The sequence below is a fragment of the Mytilus trossulus genome, chromosome 10 (genome assembly GCF_036588685.1).
Source record: "Mytilus trossulus isolate FHL-02 chromosome 10, PNRI_Mtr1.1.1.hap1, whole genome shotgun sequence".
NCBI classification, from domain to species: Eukaryota; Metazoa; Mollusca; class Bivalvia; order Mytilida; family Mytilidae; genus Mytilus; species Mytilus trossulus.
This window is the reverse complement of record NC_086382.1, coordinates 22,389,068-22,408,390: the sequence shown is the minus strand read 5'-3', so window position 1 is coordinate 22,408,390 and position 19,323 is coordinate 22,389,068. Positions and strand designations below refer to the sequence as shown.

General features: G+C 30.4%; 1 protein-coding gene across 1 annotated transcript; it reads right to left on the bottom strand.

The window, feature by feature from the left end:
• Nucleotides 1–1,687: 1,687 nt before the first annotated feature.
• LOC134686367 (slit homolog 1 protein-like) lies at nucleotides 1,688–18,266 on the bottom strand. Its single transcript, XM_063546038.1, has 10 exons — nucleotides 18,062–18,266; nucleotides 15,319–15,390; nucleotides 13,509–13,580; nucleotides 12,433–12,504; nucleotides 11,748–11,819; nucleotides 10,181–10,252; nucleotides 9,434–9,585; nucleotides 4,792–4,959; nucleotides 2,899–2,928; nucleotides 1,688–1,959 (listed from the first exon to the last, which is right to left on the bottom strand). Exons 1-10 carry the CDS (start codon nucleotides 18,247–18,249, stop codon nucleotides 1,916–1,918), a joined length of 942 nt encoding a protein of 313 aa, XP_063402108.1. The 5' UTR covers nucleotides 18,250–18,266; the 3' UTR covers nucleotides 1,688–1,915.
• Between the last annotated feature and the right edge of the window lie 1,057 nt (nucleotides 18,267–19,323).

Below are 19,323 nucleotides of genomic sequence, written 5' to 3'. Positions count from 1 at the left end.
TTAGTTTCTATTCACAAAATGGTACTGTTTCCTGTATAATCCATACAAAATATGTCATTTTGTCACAACCTGTAGCTTGAGAAAATGCGCGGTGACCTATAATTTTTATAACATTTTTGAGCATGTATCAATAAATACTACATTTTGACAAAGTATGAACAAATTCTATCATTTTAATTTTAGACTCCCATACCACCTTAAACCATGTAAATGTCTCGAAATTTGTATCGAAATTGAATGTTGGTGTTTACATTTACACCTATTTGCGCATTTACAAGTTAATTGTGTTTATAAGAATATACGTGGTCTCATAAATAGCAGCACATCGATGCGAAAATTACTTTGGAGCAGGAATTTCAGATGTTGAGAAATGTGCACTGAATGTTGATAAAACAGAACAATAATTTTCGTTACCGTGTCAGTTAAAAAAATCGATCACGCCCGCTTGGTTAGTACCTATATCCGCTGTACGATGATACACGGTGACTACTATAAAATGCAAATATTTCACTTTACTATACTATTACATAAAACACTTTGCCCTACTACACTATAATGACTGTTTTAATAACGCAGCATAACTAAGATGAAATTATGTTGATACCAGTTTCTAGATTTAACTTTATGAAGAATAATCAAAGCTTCAAAACATGAAAGCCAAGGCTGTAGAAATAAGGAAACGTGCGGAGAACAAAACGGACCTGAACAATAGCAAATGCATCAGAATTGAGGTTGTGTGAAATTATTTAAATCTTAATTTTATAGATTTATTATCCATTTCATTATGATTGAACAATAACTAATTGAAGAATTCAAATATAAAAATATATTCAACGAGTGACCGAACAAGACATTATGTCATGAATGCACGTAGCGCATAAGTTTATTATCAGGGTTGTGCGGTCACGATTTGAATATTCTAAGATATTTAAATTCTCTGATTAGTTATTCTTTGTATTACATTGGCAAATGGCTTATTTTATGACATTAGTGTAGAAAATGTAAGGCACTATGTTTCTACGCATTCACAATTTGTTTTGATCAGACGTTGTTGACGTTTTGACAAAACCCATTGTTGTATGTCGTCAAAGGAGTGTAACTACCATATGTATTTCCCATGTAAACTAATTGGTTTTTATTTCACTGGGAAATCTATGTAATTCGTTTCAACCAATGTAATACTAATATTAATCAACGATAAATATTAGAAATGTATGATATACATTATGACAGTACTGAGGCTTTGCCTACTGAGCTGTGGATGTTCTTCAGAGCTTTTTTTTTACAAAGCAGTATCGACCCAGGGGGTAGAAAAGCAAAACGAAACATTAATAATGTATGCATGTGTAGCACTTTTTATTCGGAAATGCCTATACTTAGTCAGAGATACACATTTTTTTTTTTACCTAAGTCGTTGAATGATAGCGTTTAATTTACTCAGTTTTCATGGACTTTCGTTTTTTTAATTTGATTCAGTGTTTGGTATTTTTGTTTCAGGATATATCTTTATCAATGTTTATTAGGGAATAATCAAAACATAATATATGGCAGAAATAATACACTAATATAAACTCAATTTTTATTATAAAAAACTCCAATCAAATACATGAAATAGTTTTACTCGGTTTTTTCAAAAATACATATTCATACATATTGGTTGATAAAGAAAAATATTGGTAAGTTTTTAGCTATCAAAATTATAACTCAAACTGATGTGGACTTACCGAACATATTATCAATAAAAGAAAGAAGAAAGGAAACATAACCCATAACAAGTAATTAACAATCAGAATGAAACATAAATTATAGACAAAATCCCTCTTGAGTCCAATGTCTTGCATCTTCCCCTAGATACAAGACAAACATGCAGTACACGTTATTTGTTGCGTGTATCTCCTCTTCTATTCAGTTGTCTTTACTGATAGCTTTTCCATTTTCTTGTTTTCATTCTCTTTGATTCTACAAGTAAAAAAGTATAATCAAACACAATGTCAATTTGAATATGATATTTTTTTAATGATTTTAATATTATCAAAAATGCTTACCAAAGCTATAATTAGAGTTTTGTCTTATCTAGATTAGAATTTAAGTTGAGAAATAATTTCAAGGAGAATTTAAGCATTTTAAATCCAATTATCAAAAAGTAAATTAAAAAAATACTGAACTCAGACGAAAATTTAAAACTGAAAGTCCCTAATAACATGACAACATCAAAAGCTCAAACAATTCAAACAAATGGATAAACACTGCCATATTCCTGACTTAAGTAGAAATTGGTTGACAAAACCTGGATTTAAAGCTAGTTAAACCTCTCACTTAAATGACAGTCACATAAAAAACGCTTAATACTGTGTTGGTTTAATGATACATGAAATGTCGAAAACACTGACACGTTGTTTCATAACTAGTATAAGTAGTGTAATAGACGATGTATGACTACATATACATATACATACACATATATCCATATATCATATAAATCATTGAAATATATTCACTTACTCAATCATGTCGAGTTGTTTAATGAGCTAGGATAATAATATTATACAATTTTCAAATGAAATGAAATGAATGAGAATTACAATCATGTTAATTAACACAACAAAAATTTCGAAAAAATCCATAATACGAAGACTTTGATACGTAATATTATAACTAAAATATGTGTGAAGTAAAATGTAAATGTGACCCTAACGTAATGGACATATATCTCGACAAACCATTTAATCTTTATCAGAGAAAATGAATATAATCGATGGGTAGAAAGAAACTACCACTTACATCATTGTACTTATACAGTCGTAGTGTAAATCCACAGCGCTTCATTTCATAAAAGGACAAAAACAAAGCTTTATGTGCATGCGTGAAAATAAAATTATCAATCTAAACATTATTAACCTGGTTTCTTTCTTGATCCTTTACATGATTCTGTAAATACAATAATAGACATTCAATGCCAGTGACTGGCTTAATCAAATGATGTTCTAACATGTCGTATAGCTACACAAAAATAACATGATATTGTTTTAGTCAAGTATATGTCTTCCTTTCAGTAAATATGTTTTAATTTTGCAAACTCAATTAGTCTGCCCGTCACAATAGACATACATGGTATTGGATTATACTCATGACATTGATGACAAATATTTTTTTCGATTTTGATATTTATGTATCTCTTAATCAATCAGTTATGCCTTGAGGGGAAAATAAATTAAAAGTGATTAAGTAATAACTCCTCGTTTAGAACACAAATTCGTTGCAGGACGATTGTCGTACAAAAGACTAGCTCAAATATCAGTGTACAGAAATATCTCTGACACAATTGATTTTTATATAAATCAATAATAAAACATTCGTGTATTATTCCACAATTCACGTGACTTTTTGTTATAATCACATTACATATTGGTATATAACTATAATGACAGACAGTTGAGCATACCGAAACTTTTTTTAACAAAGACACGTTTTTTAATTGTCACTTGAAGGTCTGGATCCTTTAATAAAAGTATTCTCGTTGTTTGCTCGTCTACAATATTTGATTTTGATCTTTTTGTTTCGCACACATCTGACCATTTGATTCCTTCTTTTTCTCGTTACAAATTTTGTCACATCCGGGACAAAAAATACGATATGAATATTTTTATTGGTGAAGGTCGTATGTTGTCACGATATGAACTAAATATTCAGTATTAGTATTTATCATTGTTAAAGGTCCGGAATTTACAATACAGTATCAGTATTTCTCATTGTTGAAAACCGTACAGTGACCTTAAGTTTGCTCCATCCACGTAATTGGTCCTTGGTTGGTGGTTCACATAGATAATCGTTTATCATCTCCTTATTTATATCAATGCAATTTATTTAACAAACAAATAACTCATAACATGAATTTGTACGATTAACAGAAAGAAAAATTGTTTCCTATTAAACAGGCCCTAAAATTGGTGTTGATAGCTTCAAGAACGTCAAGGAATTTTTATCTATGCCTTCAGTTGAAGGAAGTGTTTCCTTGCGTGTGGTATGAATAATCACTTACTGCGTTGTCCATTACATACGATATTAGGGTTTAAGCACACAGGATGAATTAATTCTATAAAGAACAAATCGAAATTGCAGTCAGTTAAGTTTTTGTCATTAATTGCTGTCGCCCAGAATTTAAATGTGATTTTTTTTTATCGCTCAGTTGTCTTTAAGGATTTTCGCTACTTCTGTTTCAGAATTTCTGTAAGATATTCGGAATTCTCTCGTTTCATCCATGCTGTAACTTTCATAATTTTACAGGCTAACCCCCACTTTTTTTCAAATTTGCATTACACATAGTTTAAAAAGGCGTTTTTGATAATCATATAAAATCTTTGTTAATTATTTTATAGTATTTGAATGAAAAAAAGTCCCAATGTTAAATGTACGAAAAATCAAAAGAGAATTATTTCTAATTAAATTTTCAATTGCTAATATCTCAAAACAAGAACATGGACCTTTCATATTTTATTGCTTTTTGAGTTCCATTATTTATATACTACCAATTAAAAATGTCTTTTAAAATCTCGTTAAATTTAAACAGAGGAGTGAACATCCTTAATGTTTCAATATCATCAACATTCAAAACACTGAAAATTCTAAGAATTAGTCCTTACAAATAATTCTAAGAAACAAACTACCAAAGAGATTTGCAGTAAATAGACAGGAGTATAACAAATGTTTAGAGCCAAGATAGATTTGTCGATGTTCAAATTTCATTATCAGGGTATTAGTCATCATTTCGTGGTTTATAAAACGTTAATGTACCTGGACAGACTCCTGAGTTACAAATCGCATAGATTGTACTGGAACCAATACAATCTTGTCCATTGTTAGAAGATGGTGGGCTGTCACAGCGTCTATTTCTATATTTAATGCCATTACCACATGTGACAGAACATGTTCCAGTCGACCAGGCGCCCCACTGACCATCAACTGTAACAGATCAAACTTTCATTGAATTAGTTTTTTAACGTTGATACAAAACATTGATAATTGACAGCATTATTGTGTTCAAAAAATTATCTTTTTAACTTATGACAATGACAAATAATGAGGAGAAAATAGGTTAGCGCGATTACCGATTAACCAGTAATTATAAATAACAAACGTTGAAAAGACGTATCTCTATTATGAAATCTTTAAGAACCTCAGCAGTTCTTTCAATTGGAAACAAAAAAGATTTTTTTTAAAGATTTTTAAGACATAGAATTAAAGGATATCAATAGGGGCTTTGGGGTTAAAGTCTCGATAACTTGAAGACCTCTGTCTCATTGGCACTTAAATCACCTCATCTTATTAATTTTGAGAGATTAAGCCTAGTTATTTAGAATAAAATCTGGTGTTTAACGTTCAAAAGTTTATTAATCGTTTAACAAGAAATAAACGAATCGTAAGAAGTCCTAAACTTTTTAAGCGTAATTGATGGCGGGATTTTTCAAACGTCCATTATTCCTTATACACGCATCTTCCCAGTCACAAATGTTTTATTACTGACCGGTAGGTTTACATTTTTCAGTGTACTATTGTTTTAAACTTACTACAGTATAACACATATATATCACAAGCTTTTTTGTTTGATATTTGACTTTATAAAGTATTTGACATAGGGAAGTTGACTTAAATACGTATATGGTGTCAGTATTAATCTTCTTTAAAAATATTTAGTATCGATAAAACAAATAACGGATAAATTTTACCGTAAAGCAGTTCACAACTAAAGGAGACCACTTTATTGAATTCCGGATTATATTGGCAAGCAATATCTTATATTTAAAAATAATTTTGCAGATTTCTCACCTGAAATTATATTATTCCTTTTTTTCTGAATCTTATATAGAGCGAACAATTGAGCAGAGTTAACGTTTAACGCCAGATTAACTGTAAATTGCACATTGAAATAGAATAAACTGTATTGTATTTTATGTGTCTACGTAAAATATGTTTTACTATAACAGTTGCAGATATCATTTAACTATATTGATTGCGTAAGAGTACTTCAATTGCAACAGTATACTATATGTTTAACTTAACAAACCTGATACAATACAGTTATTTCATAAACAGTTCTCCCCTTTTAACAATTGTATTTATTTTAACACCGTACTTAAGCTCTAAAATTAAGCTGCATTCTAATGTTTCTGCACTAGACCCGTCACAATATTTTCCCCCGATGGAAGGTATTGGACTGTCACAAGTTCGATTTCTGAATAGAATACCGTTTCCACATGTGACGGAACATGTTGAGTTCATCCAAGAGGTCCATCCTCCATCAAGTTTCAAAAATTAAATTTTTTATTACTTTTTTTTTATTATTTTCATCCCGAATAACAAAATATGAATCTTAACCGCGGCAAAGCCAAGGTTGACAATGCTTTTTGAGGGGTACGAATCTGCTCTATCACCCTCTCAGCTATGTGTTATTTAATTTATTATACTGAATGTCCTATCATTATGCAGTTGGAAAGCATGTCCCTCGATAAGGCCGTTGTCGTCAAGCTCTATCAGCAACAATAGCAGGGGGAAATAATTAGGTGGCGCTACAGTCGTCCGTAACGTCAAAAAGTCCGCCAAATCAATCGGCTAAAAGATTGACGTTTAAAGTATTTTCTTCAACTTGTCATGCTTTTATTATAATTAAATTTTAAAATTTGTAGGTGTTTTGACCAATATTATTTCTTTACGTCATCGAACATGACAAACAAATAGCTTTTTATTGCTATTCCTTTATCCTGTCCGTTCAAAAAAAAATAGCCATCTTTTTTGTTCGCCAAAAAAATCGATTTTTCCTAATTTGACGTTTGCGTATCCAAATACAGAAAAGAACGGTTATAATCTTAAATGAAACCAGGAAACCTATTTCAAATTTCTACACAATTTTGAAGCCATCATTTTTTACTTTTATACATCAATTTTAGTGACCACCAGCCATGTCAATTTGTATCTGGTTTTAGCTACGTTTCAACTTCAAAACAGTGAAGTTTAGCTTCTTTTCATTGTACCTGTTTCAAAGTGCTCTAAAATACTGATTTTATTAAGACATGAATGAAATCTTGATTAGAAGTTGTGGATTTTCACAATTCCATACGATACTTGTATTTTAAAGTAACTGAAACCCCTTTTGATCCCCTACACAAATTGACGGTGACATTGGTTTTTTTTTCAACATACGTCATGGAACGTTTATAACAAAATATGTGTCAGGGTCATGTGAATAGTAAAAATTTACACATTGGAAAAGTGAAACAACAAACAAAGATCTTCTTTATTGCGTTTAAAGCTAAACGCCTTGGAAAATTCTGACAGATCTGACAAATTATTGATAGCCTACTGTATTGATGGACAAAAGCACAAGAATAGCAATAGAAAATGCATTGCAAAGAAAGTTCTGTAGGAAAAAAAACATATGAATAAAGGAAATGAAGGTCAGTTAATAAAATCTTGCTTAGATTATTATCTCTTTACTTAGTAAGCTATAGTAATAAGAGCAAAAACTAGCTTAGCAAGCCAAGTCAGCCAAACAAGAAGTTAATTCATAAAGATATGTTCTTACAAAATTGAATTTATTCAAATGGTAAATACTTCACTTGTCATATTTAAGCATCATTGATCATTATTGAAGTAAAATGCACAAAATTTGTCCCACCAGTTTCATTTTATTTCCTATTACTAGTATTCAGGTAAAGAATATATACAATACAGCAACCTAGGCCTGTTGAAGAGAAGAAACCCCATTTTTTACTTTTTTTATAATCTATAAAATACCCTGAGAAATAAGACAAAGGGCTACTGTACAAGCTAATCTAATAGTTTAATTTTACAATAATATTGATTCTGAAATTCAAAATTGTGTCACTTTCACTTACAATTTAAAGCATATTTTTTTTACAGAATTTCTGTCAATATTTTTGGTATAAAACTTATAAATCCCTTTTCTGTATTTTACTGTTCAACTAAGAAACAAAGGCTTGAGTTTAAAGGCTCTCTTAATTTGAAGAAATTTGTTGTGACTCTTGGTCACACTTTATAGAATATAAAATATATATGATCAGTACTATTTATTTAATAATTATATCAATTTTCAGAAAGATTATCAAAATTGTATAAACTATGTTTTATTGCATTAAAAATATTATCAAAAGTGTTTAATAAAATTCTGCTAGGAATGATCCCACATATAAAAATAACATGTAATATATTTCATCCGCCAGATCTAATTTCAATATAGCTAGGTTTTTAGTTTTACATTTAGGTGTCATTATCCACATTTCTGAATTGTGTTTTTTTTACTTATATTTTGTCTTTTAATTTTTTACATTTAGTCCTTCTCTGAAAAATAGGAAAGTATCTCTTTTTTATCTAATCATAACAAAGTTATAAATCGAGTTTCGTTTATTTTCTTTCTAATTATTGTAGAGTAAACTCCTTTCTTAATTTTTATGCATTTTGCTGGGTTTATATTTTTGACTGGTGATATTAAGGGGAGATAACCACTTGCACAAATCGGCATAAAAACCACCGCTTCGTTTTGAAATCAATTTGACGTTTGCGTATCCAACATTCTATTGCCGAGATATTCATATCGAGTGTTTGTCTTAATGAGATGCTTTATTAAATTTAAATTCAGCCCATCATTTTTAGTTTCCTCGTAAATATTTAGATTTTTCGATCAGGAGACTTGACAACTTTCACCCAAACTCCAAGTTTGCAGATAAAATAAAGAATAAAGGACTTTGATTTGATGTGTGAGCTTTGACGAGAATAAACTATGGATACTCAAGATTATTTAGGTCAATAAGTTTTTATTACGACAATAGTATTTAGTGAGGAAAAATGAGGTTTGTCTCGTCCGTTTTTTTACTGAATTTTCACGGTCACGTGACTCTATTGTTGCTGATAAACTTGGGGTCAAACCGTGACCTGCTTTCCAACTGTATGGTCTTTTACAGATTAATTTTATTTTAAAATAAGCATTTTCTATGACGTCACGTACATAACAACGTTAAGGTTATTAGAAACAAACAACAAAAGATGTTTATTTTTTTTATTTTGACAGTCAAATAATAAAATCTGAGCCACAACGTAGAACTTAAGCATTGTATTTAATTACTTGATGCAACTTCTATTCATTGTCTTTAAATAATCGATTTTGATTGGTCTGGACGAGAGGGTAACATTAAAAAAAAAATTCACCCGCTTAGCTATGTGATAGAGTGAATCAAACTATGGCATTTTAACGTGAGGTATAATAACAGTGATTGTTTGATATCAACAAGTAATTTACAGGAAATAGTATAGTAATAAATGGAATAGTACAGAATAAATATACTGTGATGAAGAGTGTGTGTCCTTCTCTACCGGCACATCTATAAATTCAATTCCACTTCAAATAAAACAACATAATACTTACTTGGACACTTTGATACATTAAAACTGTTGATGTCAGTGGTTGAGTTAAAATCAGTACAATCGCCAGAGAAGTATGTAATATTGTTTTGACTGGGTCGCCATTCAAAAAAATCAGCCATTGCACAGCATACCAATGGGTTACCACGAAGAGACCTACAACATGTAATTTCGAATATTTAAAAAGTACATTTTCTTTCTTCACATTAACATGTGTTTCCTTTAAGACTTTCAATGAAATCAGTTTTAGAATACAGCTTGTGAAAACAAATAAATATATATAAAATTAATAACCTGATAGATATTATAGATACATAACATCAACGTCAAACCGAATAGTATTGAATGCCAAAAAATAAATTAATCAATTTGAGTGAACTTAAACATCAATTTAATGCATTTAAAAAAGTACATTTTATAAAAAATCAAGTGATATTATATTTTGTCAAAGATTGAATTATACGTGGTAATTTTCTTTTCCGTTAGTCAATTTTGCATCTGGAGAATAGATGTAATAGATTGTTGGTTTTCCCGTTTGAATGGTTTTACACTAGTAATTTGGGGGCCCTTTATGGCTTTTTGTTCGGTGTGAGCCAAGGCTCCGTGTTGAAGGCCGTACATTATCCTATAATGGTTTACTTTTATAAATTGTTATTTGGATGGAGAGTTGTCTCATTGGCACTCATACCACATCTTCCTGAATCTATATATGAAGATAAAAAAGAATGTTTCATATGGCAATAGTACTCACAATGAACGAAGATCTACATCTTTGTTAAATACATTAGCAGACACCGTTGTCAAATTATTTCTATCTATAGACCTGAAATGTTAAGATTACTAACATTAAAAAAAGCAGAAAATGCAACATCAGAAAAATATAAGTTATGCAAAACTATTTTAACCAGGTGCAGTCGTTAACATACATCAAAGAGAACAAGTCAATGAGTGATTGTTTTAAATAGATTTGACTTTTAAATAAGTTATCATACTAATGTATAAATGTTAGAAGTTTGATAAAGAACAGTTAGTTTTATTATCTGTTATTACTTCAACACGCAATGGAAGTCAAATAACAATGGTATGTACAATGATGTAGGATTATACAAAAAGCTACGGTATACACTCGGCAAGAAGCACATCGCAACGGTTATCGTTCTATGACCGCTATGACCTACATATAAGTTTACCGTGGTACATGATGCTTACGATTTTATGCTTTCTTCGTGTCGGTTCAGTCTTGTTTTCATTTATAAACCGCATGTTTTACAGTTTCATATTACCAACAAGTGAACAATCGCGTTACTCAATGAGACGTTAGAAGCGTTATCAAATAATCTAATTTTAAAGCTTCCATGTGATATTATTTTGTTTTATCTTCATGTGGCAGTTAAACAATAAACATGTTGTGTGGGAGTTTAAAATTAAATGTGATATCTGAAAATCGAAGAATTGTCGATGTGTTTAATAGTTGTTAAACATATATATACATTCAGGCGTTATATTTTAAAAATTCCAATTCATTTCTCTCGTAGATAGTCGTCTCATTGACAATCATATTATATCTTCTTCTTTATATATCATGCAAAATAAAACAGTAGTATTATATAACGGAATTTGATGAGACTGTCATTATAGTGAGAGGGTTAGTGCTATAGAACCAGGTTTAATCCACCATTTTCTACATTTGAAAATGCCTGTACCCTGTAAACAAATTTTCTAAACATTACAAGTTGGTTGACCGTTATTGAATATATGATTCACAGCTGATAAAGGATATGTTCCTAATGTCGTAACTACAAGCCCGTATCAATTTCACAAATATAACCCACTGAATTAGACTTATTACCGAGTTTGTACTAATATGAGCAACACGACGGGTTCCACAAGTGGTGAAGGATCTGCCTACCCTTCCGGAGCGACTGCGAGGATCCCAAGTTTTTGGTTGCTTCGTCTCCAGTTTTCTATGTTGCGTTTTGCGTATTATCGTTTGTTTATTTGTCTTTTTCTTTTTTAGCCATGGGGTTGTCAGTATATTTTCGATTTATGAGTTTAAATGTCCCTCTGGTATCTTTTGCCCCTCTTTTTTACATATTTGTTTTTGGGAGGGTGGGGTGTGGGGTGATGGGTATGTGTTATCAAAATATAAACGTATTATTCGAAATTTTTGCTAATTAAAAATATGCATTATCATTTAGCATAGTACCATCATATTTTTGATTTTTAGCATTTCTTTTTGTTAATCTATTTTGTCAATAAAAAAAGTTAGCATTTTTTAATATTTACTTCCATGTTTATACATGCAATGAAATACTTACAATTTGGACAAAGACCTGAGATCAGAGAACGCACCATCTTCTATGCTAGAAATGTCGTTGTAGTCTAAACGTCTACAAAAAAAATATTTTGATATCAGATGTGCATACATTCAGTGGTTGGACACGTACTTTGTTTTTGATTTTTTTGATTTTTTTTGTTATATCATTGTTTGTCTTTTGATCGTTTATCGGTGGGTTGTTTTTTTTTTTTTTTGACATGGCATTGCCACATAACATATAGCAGCCGGAGACAACTAGTAACTAGATATGCTCTTATCTTTGAAATATGATTGATCTTGGTATTGTATTTCTCACTTCAGAGTTCATCAGAACACATATAAAACATATTCTCGTATTGATCTTTAATTTGTTAATCAGATAAATAAATGCATTATACCTCTCGAGGATTTATGCAAATAAAATAGAATAAAATTATATCTATCCAAGATCTTATAGAATATTAGAATCCTTAATTGAACAACTTGTTAACAACAGTTGACTTTTTCATAAATATAATGTCTATGGATAATCGCAAATAAAAAAATAATAAAGAAAATCAGTCATTTACTAAGTCGTTCAGATATTGAAGGACGATAAAATGAAATAAAAGGACCCTGGGATGAAAAAAACGATCGCATAAAAATCATTAATAAATCACATGCATTATAAGTTCTTATGTACTTACAATGTCTTAAGCGACGTTAGTCCTGATAAAACATTGGCATCTATTGAATTAATTTTATTGCTTTCAAGTAATCTGAAAATGGAGAAAATTCTTAAAGCAGGCATATTAATCAATTAAAAGCGAATAAAATGACGTTGTTAAATAACAAGGTAACCACATTATAGCAAAACTTGTCATGCAAAACAGATATTCTAAACACTACTTGTATATAACACAACACAATTATGAATGCATATAAATCTTAAAACTCGTCATGCCATAATTCATCATTATTTAGGCTAAATATTGCACAGTTTCTGCGTATCCATATTCATTCGACAATATGGAAGTTTGGGAAATTTAACATGTTTAATGTGCTATCTAATAATCGTATCTTAAGGTTTTCTCTTCGTGTAACAACCCTCCATGGGATATGAAAAATGAATACATTACTTTATTTTCATGCGACAGCTAAACGATAATATGTTTGTGTGGAAGTCTGAAATATTTAATGTGCTATCTGATAATCCAAGAATTTTAGATTTTTTCATAAACTTTCAACCATATATATACGTTCAGGCTTTACATTTTACATAATTATTCCATTTGATAACTCTTGTGGAATGGTCGTCTAATTGGCAAACATACCACATTTTCATTTTTCTATATTATGCCAAATCAAATAATGATATTTGCTAAAAGTTTTTCGATTGTTTATAATGGCACACAAAAATGTCATATTCAGTTAGTGAATTTCATCAAGACTTTGGACCCATACCCTTTGATAGGTCAAAATATAATTATTAAACGAAATTATCGCGTCTTTCCGCTTCTATATACTTGATTGTAAAATTTTCTTCAAGTATCTATGGTTCAATTTATTCTTTATATCTTCATGAAAGTGCGTTTAACAGTGTATACAGCTTTTTTTTTGTTTGCTTGTTATAGGGGGTATGTGTATTACATGTTAAAGGGGATATGTGTACTATTCGAAATAATTGGCTATAATTTGAATTAGAATAATTTAATAATTTATCGAAGAGGTTAGCATTTTTAATATTTACTTCCATGTCTGCACTTTGTATTGAAATACTTACAATAGTTCCAAAGACTGAAGATCAGAGAACGCACCAGCGTCTATACTAGAAATTTTGTTGGCGTTAAATGCTCTGCAAAAACATATTCATAAGTGTAAATAACTGGTAGCAATAAAAGTTTACCGATGATAAAACCTCGTGAATCCATTCCGAATGTACAAATTAATGTAAAAAGCACAAACTAAAAAGCTAGGAGACAGAGACAGATTGCACTGAACATGTCTCTTGATATATATTTATCAACACCAATCAATGTAAATCAACTCATTCGTTATGGTAACTGTAAAATCTTAGTCGTAATGTTGGGTTCCGTTATCCGCTAATAATGACTCGGTTTGAGCATTAAAAGGAGTACAGACCCTGTTAAAGATGTATTTTCAACACACGAACGTAATATGTACGTTGAGACACGCAAACGCTACACGATGTAACTAAGGGCATTTACAGCCGGGAAATCGAAAGTGAACGATTGGAAAGTTAAAATCATCACATTTGTCATAGATTATAGTTGGATGTCGTCCATATGCGCTGATTATGACAAAACCAGTCAATGACACTTACGAAAAAATCCTTTGATTGAGTGTGATTATAAACATCTCAAACCAAAGAAAATGGTTCATCTTTATTGCCATGAAAAAAATGCTAATTCTTAATATAAATAAACGCATAAAAAACAGATTTACAAAACAATATATGCGGAGACTAGCGTACACACATTGCATATAACGTCTGTCATAATTGGAAATTATAAAAGATACCTAAATGTTCATTTTATAAAAATTAAGAACAAAGTTTCAAAGCCAACGTGTGCCACGTATTTTGTCTCTCTAAAGGCGCTAAAAAATAAAAATAAAAACACCTTTTTTAAGATTCAGTTAAACAGTATGCTGTCACATCGTACAAGAAATGAAAGCATGTAATTCCATTTCAAAGAGGCATGACTCTTGCCAGATAATTGTTTGTTGAATTCTACAGAGACATTGCTGATATAAATCAGATTGAATTAAGCCATTTCAATTGCATTTTTATATTTTTTCTTTCTTTGTTGTGATGTTACACTCTTGTTTCAGATAAGGGTGAAGGTTGGTACCTATTAAAACGTTTAAACCCGCTGCATTTGTTTGTACCTGTTCTAAGTCAGGAATCTGATGTTCAATAGTTGTCGTTTGTTGATGTGGTTCGTAAGTGTTTCTCGTTTTATAGATTAGACCGTTAGTTTTCCCGTTTGAATGGTTTTACACTAACAATTTTTGGGGCCCTTTATAGCTTACTGTTTTGGTGTGAGCCAAGGCTCCGTGTTGAAGACCGTACTTTGACCTATAATGGTTTAGTTAAACAAATTGTGTCTTGGGTGGAGAGTTGGCACATTGGCACTCATACCACATCTTATATCTATTGATACAAATTAAATAAATATCTATCAAAACTTGTACACTTGAGAGTGCTTAAAACATAATTTTCTACCAAATGTTACATTTCTAAGGAATATTTTTCCTGAAAAAAATGATTAATCAGCGGTGATTTTTGCACTTGTTCAAGTCATTGCTGATACAACCTTCAGTAATATGTCAATAAAGGTAATAAAACATGTGGGTTTTTCCAAGGGTTCGTGTTGAAGGCAGTTCTTTGACCTATTATTGATAAATTTTTATACATTGAGATTTAGATGGAAGGTTATCTCTTGTGAAGTCATATCACACCTTCTTATTAATATTGAGAACGCTCAAATACAACTTTCTACAAAAGTTTAATTTGCAAGAGGCATACCTCCTTTGGTAAAAGGTGTTGAGCATTGATATGTAGAACTTACATTCTCTTAAGCGATGTTAGTCCTGACAATGATGTGGCATTTATTGCACTAATCTGATTGACTTTAAAAGATCTGAAAACAAAGAACAATTTTTAAGAAGACATATTAATCAATAAATACCGATTATCGTGACATTGTTAAATACCAAAGTAACAAAATAATAGAAAATTTATCCGTTACACAAATATTCTAAACTTAATTTGTATATGACACAACTTGATTAAGGATTAAATGCACACTTGTTGCGTATCGGTATTTATTAAATCGTGTTTTTGATATTGTTATCGTTTGAAACTATCGAGGATTTCATTAATAATTTTCTTCGCATTCTCCTTGAACTGTGTATACCAATGTTATGATCGATAGATTGATTGGTGATGTCTAGACGCCACATCAGCTCAAAACGCAATATCGCTAAGGGAGGTTTTTCAAATATTATTAAAAAAAACAGATAAAAAGCAGACTAAAAGTCTTTCAATTTACGTAAATACATGGAAATGACTGATTTGTCATTGCTTTCAGTCGCATCAGCACAAAAATGCAATATCGCTTCGAGATCTATTTTAAATTGATAACAAAAGGCAGTTTGTAAAAAGCAAATTAAACAATCTTTTAAAGAATAAAAACTTTAGATTAAAGCGTAATAAATGAAATACAACGATAAGAAAGCTTATGATACTACATCGTGACACACACACATGTAGATTATGGTACTACATCATCATATGAAAGAGCTCGCGGATGTTATCATGATATCAAAAGCGTATAGTTCTTCATCATAGTAAGTAGGAAATGATTCTTAATTATGGTATCCATAGCTTATGGTTCTACATTATCATATCGAAGAGATCATGGTTCTTAACGAGAGACCAAAGATACCAAATGAATATTCAAACTAATAAGTTGAATATAAAAGATAGAGAAAAGACCAACAGACAAAAACCAGTACATAAAGCACAACATAGAAAACTAAAGACTGAGCCAATCTTGTGGTTCTACATCATCGTATCAAAGACCTTGTATTTCGACATCATGATATTAAAAAACCTATAGTTATACATCATGATGATATAAAGCTAATACATGTTCTAATTATTGGCTTCTTGATTTTCATGGTATTCGAGGGCTGATGGTTCTTCATTTTGATATTCAAAGCCTATGGTTTGGATCATGATGTGCAAACGCGAATGGTTCTCTATCATTATATTAAAGAGCTTCTTAATCCCGATAGTGCTGAGTACATAGTCGTGCATCATGATATTACAAAGCTTATGATTCCTTTTTTGGTTTTAAGTTATGAGATACAAAACCTACTGCCTTATCATGAATCATGATATTGAAAAGCTGATTTTACTTCTCCGTTATATTACAGACCGTACAGCAGTTATTGTTATTAATCGGGTTATTTAAAAGATTATGGTCAGGTTGGCTCCAAATCATGATATGACATAGTTAGTTTAAACATATTTATTTATAGTGGATTGGGAAACAAGTTTTACAACTTATATTAATCCCTTTCCACTTTGCGGTGTTAGTTAATGGTTCTATATTCTAAGCTGGAGGTTGTAAATCATGTTATTTAAGACCTTGAGGTTCTAAATCGAGAATTTGAAGATATTATGATTCTAAATAATGATATTTTAAATCTTTAATATTAAATCATAATATTAGAAAGTGTATGGTTCTATATCATGATATTCTAAGCTTGAGGTTCTTGATCAAGAACATGAGAAGATTATGGGTTCTAAATCATTTTATGAAATAGTTCATGGCTCTATATCATTATACTAAATAGGTCATGGTTCTATATAATGATATTCTAAGCTTGGGGTTCTAAAATAAAATAATGAAGAGCTTGAGGTTCTAAATCAAGTACTTGAAATTATTATGATTCTAAATTATGATATTCACAACCCGTTTGGTCCTAAATCATATTAGTTAACAGTTTATGGTTTTATATCATGAAAATCTAAATTTGAGGTTATAAGATATGATTATTGAAAACTTAAGTTTCTAAAATATACTAATTAAGAGCTCGAGGTTCTAAAACCTTATGGAACTAAATCATGCTATTGCATGGTATATGGTTCTATATCATGATATTCGACGTTTATTGTTTTGCAACTTTATATTAAAAATCTTTGACTGTTTTAAATTATGATATTGTTAGCTCATGATTCTTCTTTATTGAACAATATCATGATATTATAGAGCTTATGGATCTAAATCGTCAAAACTAAGAGTTTTTGGTCTAAAAATGTTACTGAGGAGATAATAGTTCATAATAATGATATTGAAGGGCCTGTGGTTTTAAATGATGATATTCAAAAGTTTATCATTTATAATTATTTTTAACATTGCACATGCTACATGTACCTAGATCTGTTTATTTACCAACCATCTTATAAAAACAGAATCATTATCAAAAAATAAATGATAATTTTCTTTATATTAAAACGCATTTTAATGGAAACATCTTTTATTTCGTAAAATTACGGATTCTTTAAAACGACTGAAAATTAAATATCAATATTAATTGAGTTATCGAGATATGGTCACAGATAAACGCATCTGGTGTCAACATAGTCATTACATGATTATAATCAATTGACAGATTTGGAACGAACCGTTGGCGATTAAAACACATTATCATTAAAGTAAATGAGCTGAAAACAACGTTGATAAAGGTAAACATTATTAAAAAAAAAAACATATCAATGTACAAGTGTACGGCAATACTTACAAGACTGTTGTAATTTTAGGAATATTACTTGGTATATGTGCTAAATTTAATCCCTCACAATATATTTCAGTTCCTCTGCATACACACATTGTCAGTCCAGGTTCGGTACATGGCACAGCATAACCTTCTTTTAAAATACTGAGGGTCAAAACTGCTATCGTCTTAAACAACATGGTTCCAATTTTCATGTCGATACTCTTTTGAATGTTACTAGATAAGAAAAGTAAAACTGATTGAAAAATCTGCAAATTCAAATTTCTCAGATAGTCTAGAGAAATATCTTATATAACGAAACAGAGCAGGAACCTTTATGATAAAATTTTGGGATGATTTAAACCCTTGTACACTTTTTGACCTACATGTCAAAAATGAAACGTAAAACATCATAATCATTATTAGTTCAATTTGGTATACTATTTTTTTGTGAATAATTTGTAAATTTTTCAACAAATAAATTTAAAACTTATTCTTATAAATCCTGACAATAATGATGCACTGAATACTGAATACTCTCTTGCCCTCTCAGTAAACTAACAGCAGCATTTGCCCGGTGCTACAAAAGGAACATACTGCTTCTTACATTAATCGAATTTAAAGAATACTTTTCTGGATTGATAATTCCGAAATAGTCAACCACAAAAGAATACTATACGCATGGTATCAAGTTATCCAATGTTAAACAAAGCATAGCTGATGGAAAACAAAAGGAAATGACTGATGAATGTGAACTTTTTATCACATTAAGGTGGGACCTAACACTACAGGGAGATAACCCTGTTAAATCAGCTAAACGTTTTAATTACGTTGTGTTGTTAAGGGAATATTAAGCTTCTCAATGATCAAAATTATTGGTTGTCAAACTGCTATATAACCTGTGTAATTTTTCTGATAAATTGGTTGGTTCAATTTTTTTGAAATGTTTATATTTTTGTCAAACGGTTTAAGTGAATACTTTGTCAAAATTTTATAAAAATTAAACGAGCCAAATTATTTTAGTGAAGGTCTTTTGTACCACCTGAAAAACTCTCTAATTATTTATGGTGTCTTGGCCAAAAGCTTGCAATCATGGTTCTGAAAAAAAGAGGTCTTCCCATACAAATAATATGAATTAGAAAAACGAATATTTTAAAGTTTTGTATGGGAACTTAAGCTGTATCCACAGAAGTGGTGCTCCCGATGGCATGGATCATTAAAGAATGATTTGAAAAAAATGTATTTAACTGATATAGGTCTCTTGCTGCTTATAGTCATGATTTCGGTAT